Genomic DNA, 6,053 nt, shown 5'->3' with positions numbered 1-6,053 from the left:
GGCAAGGGAACAAGGGGGATTTGAGGAGATTTGTGGGGATGCGAGGGCAGGGGAACAAGGGGGGGATTTGAGGAGAGTTGTGGCAGGGGGTCGGGGGGGTCAGGGTGTGGTGGCTGAGAGCTTTCTGAACTGAGGAGGAATTATCTTATTGATAGAATTTATGTATTTAGAGCTGGGAAGAAATGGACATTTCAGAGACAGTAGAAGCATAGAGTTGATGGCTTTGATGGTGATAGGATTCAAGTACATTAATCAGGGCCGCCCAGAGGGGGGGTCAAGTGGGGCAATTTGCCCCAGGCCCCGGGCCCCACAGGGGCCCCCACGAGAATATAGTATTCTATCGTATTGCAACTTTTTTTTATAGAAGGGGCCCCCAAAATTGCTTTGCCCCAGGCCCCCTGAATCCTCTGGGCGGCCCTGATATTAATCAAATATTCTAATCAGTTAATTACATAATTTGCGTGGCATCTCCAGATGTGCTGACATGCTTACTGGGTGCGTGCCAGGCAGTGCTGCAGGGCTGGGAGTCAGGAGCTCTGGGCTCTGGCGGAGGGTGTGAACTAGTCGGGAGAGAAGTGGCTACAGAGAATAGTCCAGCACATAGGTTTGGCATATTCATTCTAAAAGGCAGTGTGTCTGAGGGCCTGTCTACATGGGCCACAGTCCAGATTACAGGGGTGCAAATTGCAGAGGGCACTGAAATGTTGCACTCTGCCCTATGCTGGTGTGAGCTAAAAGGTACCTAATCCGCATTAACGTCGTCCGTTCTGGAACAGGATTACATCAGTGCACGCTGGGCACTTCTTAGTTTGTACCAGCAGGGTCTACGTGGGGCAGTTAGAACGCAACATTTTGATGCGCTCTGCAGTTCACATCCCCGTAGTCTGCCCTGCAGCGCCGTGTAGACAGGCCCCGAGTCGGGGGGGCTGCTGTATTAGAGACCTAGGTTCTGTTCCCAACTCTGCTTGAAGTGACCTTGTGCAAACTCAGCAATCATAGCTGTAAAATGAGGGGAACGATTGTTATCTCCCCTCGGGTTAAGGTCAGGGGCACCGGAATGGGGCGGGCTATGCCTCCCCTCCACTTTAAAAAGCCCTTTTAATAGTCCTCTCACTTTTTACCGGTGTAAGGACAAGGACGCAGGGAGGGGGCAGGGTTTTGGGAGGAAGAAGCGGTGCGGGGGCAGGGCTGGGGGAAGGGGAAACCCCCTCCGCTGTTAGGAAGCTTCGGCCATCTCTGATTAAGGTTGTGAGTCCTTGGTCAATAAAAGCTCTGAACACACAGAAATTATTAACAGCAGTCAATGGAGACTTGACCTCCTAGCCTTCCGGCTCTTAGCCCGTGGCCCCTCCCCTTAGGCTACAGGCTCCTCTGTAAAGTAGCTTCTCTTTCTGTGAGCTCTCCAGTGGTTCATTCCTCCCCTCCTGGAGGCATAGCTAAGAGCAGGTTTTCTCAAACTGGGGGTCGGGCCCCCTCAGGGAGTCAAGAGGTTATTACATGGGGGTTGTGAGCTGTCAGCCTCCAGCCCAAACCCTGCTTTGCCTCCAACATTTATAATGGTGTTAAATATATTAAAAAGTGATTTTAATTTATAAGGTGGGTTGCAATCAGAGACTTGCTATATGAAAGGTGTCACCAGTACAAAAGTTTGAGAACCACTGGCTAAGAGCTTTGTAGCAACTGGTTTTGGCGGCTTGTTCGTTGTGCTGCATTTCTGTTTTGCCTGTTCTGAGAAAGGTGATGTTTGACAAACAGGGAGTTCCAGGGGAGCTCTGTCTCTCGGGAACCCTTGGACCAAATGACTCCAAATTTGTCACAGATTCTACCCTTGCCCATGAGCTGCCGTTAGGGTTGGCACCCATTCAGGTTTTACCTGACAGTCTGGTTTTTGGCTTCTGTGTCCGGGTGCCATATTAGGGTTGTCAGGTGCCCGGTTTTCGACTGGAAAGTCCGGTCGAGAAAAGGGGACCTGGCAGTGTCTGGTCAGATGTACTGACCGGACACCAACAGTCCAGTTACCATGGGGCAGGGGGCGGCGTTGGGTCATTAACCTGTGCCAACTCCTGCTCAGCTGGGGCTGCCTCCTACCTGCAGGCAAGCTCCCTGTCAGGCTGCAGCAGCTCCTGTCCCAGCCCCGAAGCAGAAGGAGCCTAGCTGGGGTGGGAGGTGGCGATGATCCAGCAAACGACAGGGGAGAGGAGGGAGAGACAGGCGCAGGGCCTTGGGGAATGAGGCAGAGAAGGGGGTGGGGCCATGAGGGATGAGGTGGAGCAAGGATGGGGCCTTGTGGGGAATGGGCGGGGCAGAGGCAGGGCCTCAGGGGTCCAGTTACCAGGAATTAGAAAGGTGGCAACCCTAGCTGGCATGCCAGTTTTCAAGCTGATCTCACTGTTCGTCTGGATTTCAGAGTGGTTTGATAATTAGTTTTAAATCAAAACCTTGTCGCAACCATCCTTAACTGTGTCCCCCACCATCGTCGCGTCAGAGCGCCTTTTCTCACCACGACTTCAAGGCTACTTAGCCTGGAATCTCCACCTTTGCTTTAAACCATTGTGGAAAGTGGAAGGTTTGGTGCTCCGTGCAGCTCTGACTAGGGGAATGGGGTGGTATGAAGCGAGATGAGTGCAGGGGCTGGGTTGGGCGGTCCTGCAGACCAGGAGAAGTTCAGTGGGGATTGGAGACAGCACAGAGAAGCGGGTGGGCACCGTCCCAGCTCAAGGCAAGGAGAGATGGTTTTAAGTGAGAGTGAGCAGGCAGTTGTAGACAACTGAGGTGCAGAATAAACAAAGGCAGAATGGGTGGTTCCCCCATCGCCGCCACCACCACTTCTGCCACTTCTCACCCAGGTCAGGATTGTTCCCAACAGCTGTTGGATCCTCCTGGCAGCCATCACTCACAGTTTCCCACAACACCCAGGAGTAGTCCCCTCCCCTTGAGAGCTCAGATGGGGTGTGGATGCAGAGTAGGTCCCCTCCTCTCTCTCCACTGGGGCAGGGTGTTGGGGGTGGGGGGGATTCAGCTCCTGATTTTTCGATCTCCCCAGCAGCTCTCTGGGCTAATCCCCACCTTGGCTGATCTCCCTTCCCCCTCGGTGCAGGGACTGACTTGTGTCTGGGTTCTCCAGCAGGTGACGGGGCGCCAAGTGACAATGAGGAGGCGACACCCCCCCAGGAAGGCTCTGAGAAGGCGGAGTCACCCGAGGCCTTGCCAGGAAAAACCGAGGGCCCCGATCAGGGTAAAGCCAGCGGGAGCCAGTGCCGGTCGGAAGGGCAGCCACCGCAGCAGAAGAGCCCCACGCCGGGGAAGCAAGAGGGCAAAGCCACTCGCCGCACCAGCCTCAAGAAGGGGAAAGAGCCCCCACTGTCGCAGCAGCAGCGGGGGGCAGGCGTCTGCACCGAGTGTGGGAAGGACTACGGCTGTGGGCGGGCAGCGCAGCGGGTGCAGACACCGGAGAAGCCGCACCAGTGCGGGGAGTGTGGGCGCTGCTTCCGCCAGCGCTCCATCCTGGCCAAGCACCAGAAGATCCACACGGGGGAGAAGCCGTACCGCTGTGACGACTGTGGCAAGTGCTTTAGCCGCGGCTCCAACCTGACACAGCACCAGCGCATCCACACCGGCGAGCGCCCCTTCCATTGCGGCGACTGCGGCAAGAGCTTCATCCAGAAGTCGGACCTGGAGCGGCACCAGCGTGTCCACACCGGCGAGCGCCCCTATCAGTGCGGCCAGTGTGGCAAGTGCTTCAGTGTCAGTTCCCACCTGGACCGGCACCGGCGCACCCACCTGGGGGAACAGCGCCGCCACCATGCCTGCGGAGGAAGCAAGGGCTGCGGCGGCGGCCCGGCAGCCCGTCACCGGGCCTGCCAGGCTGAGGATGAGGATGAGGAGGAGGCGGTGGCTGCCCACCAGTGTCCCGAGTGCGGGAAGTGCTTTGCCCAGCGGGCCTCACTCTCCAAGCACCGCAAGACCCACAGCGGCGAGCGGCCCTACCAGTGTGGTGACTGCGGCAAGCGCTTCAGCCGCAGCTCCAACCTGACCCAGCACCAGCGCATCCACACCGGCGAGCGCCCCTTCCAGTGTGGCGACTGCGGCAAGCGCTTCATCCAGCGCTCCGACCTCGAGCGGCACCAGCGTGTCCACACCGGTGAGCGGCCTTACACCTGCCCCGACTGCGGCAAGAGTTTCAGCGTCAGTTCCCACCTGGACCGCCACCAGAAGATCCATGCTGCTGAGCAGGCCTCCTACCGCTGCCCCGAGCACCTCAAGGGCTTCCTGGCCGCCCACCAGCACGGCAAGCTCTTCAAGTGCTCTGACTGTGGACGCTGCTTCAGCCAGAGCGCGGCGCTGATCAAGCACCAGCGGGTGCACGCCAGCGAGAGGCCTCACCAGTGCACGGACTGCGGGAAGAGCTATGTGGCCTGCGGCGCTGGCCCCAAGGCCCAGGCGGCGGCCGGAGGGAAGCCCCACAAATGCACCGACTGCGGAAAGAGCCTGGGCGGCATCTCGCCCCCCGTGCTGCACCCCAGGCTGCGCGCCCAGCAGTGCATGGACTGCGGGAAGAGCCTGGCAGCAGGGAAGCCCCTGCCACCACCGGCGGAGAAGCCATTCAAGTGCACGGACTGTGGGAAGGGCTTCGGGCAGCGCTCAGCCCTGGTGAAACACCAGCGGATCCACACGGGTGAGAAGCCCTACACCTGCCCTGACTGCGGCAAGGGCTTCATCCAGAAGTCGGACCTGACCATCCACCGGCGCATGCACACTGGGGAGAAGCCCTACCGCTGCCCCGAGTGCGGGAAGTGCTTCAGCGTCAGCTCCAACCTCATCACCCACCAGCGCACTCACCTGGGCGAGAAGCCCTACCAGTGCTCTGAGTGCGGCAAGAGCTTCATCCAGCGCTCAGAGCTCACCATCCACCAGCGCGTGCACACCGGCGAGAAGCCCTACAAGTGCCCCGAGTGCGGGAAGTGTTTCAGCCGTAGCTCCCACCTCAACCGGCACCAGCGCACCCACACCGGCGACAAGCCCTCGCTGCTCTCTGCCACCAAGAACTCCGTCACTGCCACCAGCAACCCCCTGCAGGCCTCCTCCGCCTTCTCCTCTGCCTCCTTCTCCTCCCCGCTGGGCACATCCTCTGCCCCCCTCCCCACCCTACCCTCTTTCCCTTCCTCACCCTCACCCATCTCCATCCCTGCCCTCTCCAATAACCCACTGGATCTGCCCTGGGCCCTGTCCTTCCCATCCCGTGCCTTCCCTCACCCTTCCTTCCCCTCGCCTGCTCCGTCCGGGACCCCGGCCTCATCACTGATAAACTAACCGCCCCCCGCAGCCTCTCTGTTCCCCCTCGCTCCCCCTAATTCTTGCCTGCCTCCCTCCTTACTCCCCATGAATCTTGCCTCTCCCCCTCCAATCTCCCACTGGGCACCACATAATCTCAACTCTCCCCCCACGGTACCCCATGAATCTCGCTTTTCTCTCCAACACCCCCCCTGTCTCCCCACTCCCCCCCTCCCCCCCCCCCCAATCCCCACCAGCACTGCCAAATCTCTTGCAGTTTCATGGTGAGTCTCGTGATATTTGGCATTTTCCCTAAAGCCTCAGTTCCTGGAGCTAGGGGATTTTCATGAGAATCTCAGCTTTGAAAATTTCTCATCCTCCTGGTTGCAGGGAAAGGCAGGAAAACATGATCCCTGGTGGCTCAGACACCAGAAGGCAAATAATCCCAACGCTGAATTTAGTATTTTTAATATTCTGATTGTTTTGGGGCCTGCGAAGGCATGGGACTGGTGATACTGCAATGGGGCCGTGGCTATGAAGCTGGTCTTGTCTTTCTCCTTTCCCCAGTCCTTCTCTTCCTTCGGCATTCACGCCATCCACCTCCTCTCTCCTTACCATCCTTTTGGCCTTTCCCCCGGACACTCCTGATTCCTCCACTTCTCCCTTCCGTGTCCCCAATGCCTGTACCAGTGGCCCCTCTGATTCTGCCGCACGACATCCTCATTCAGCCCTGCAGCACTGGACCAGTTCCCCTTCCTGGCTCGTTACCAGCTTTGGCCCCT

The 6,053-nt window shown here is 58.5% G+C and overlaps 1 protein-coding gene across 1 annotated transcript in view; it reads left to right on the top strand.

Moving 5' to 3' along the window:
- The window catches only part of LOC112118987 (zinc finger protein 665-like), a 25,519-nt gene extending 20,209 nt beyond the window's left edge, over positions 1 to 5,310 (top strand). Inside the window, exon 5 of the mRNA XM_024217512.2 lies at positions 3,125 to 5,310. Coding sequence (XP_024073280.2) covers positions 3,125 to 5,310 — 2,186 coding nt within the window. The remainder of the gene's footprint in view (positions 1 to 3,124) is intronic.
- Positions 5,311 to 6,053: the final 743 nt, after the last annotated feature.

The sequence above is a fragment of the Terrapene carolina genome, unplaced genomic scaffold (assembly GCF_002925995.2).
Source record: "Terrapene carolina triunguis isolate 2854851 unplaced genomic scaffold, T_m_triunguis-2.0 Scaffold421, whole genome shotgun sequence".
Classification (NCBI taxonomy): domain Eukaryota; kingdom Metazoa; phylum Chordata; order Testudines; family Emydidae; genus Terrapene; species Terrapene triunguis.
Note: the sequence above shows the minus strand (reverse complement) of the source record. Positions and strands in the feature narration are given on the sequence as shown.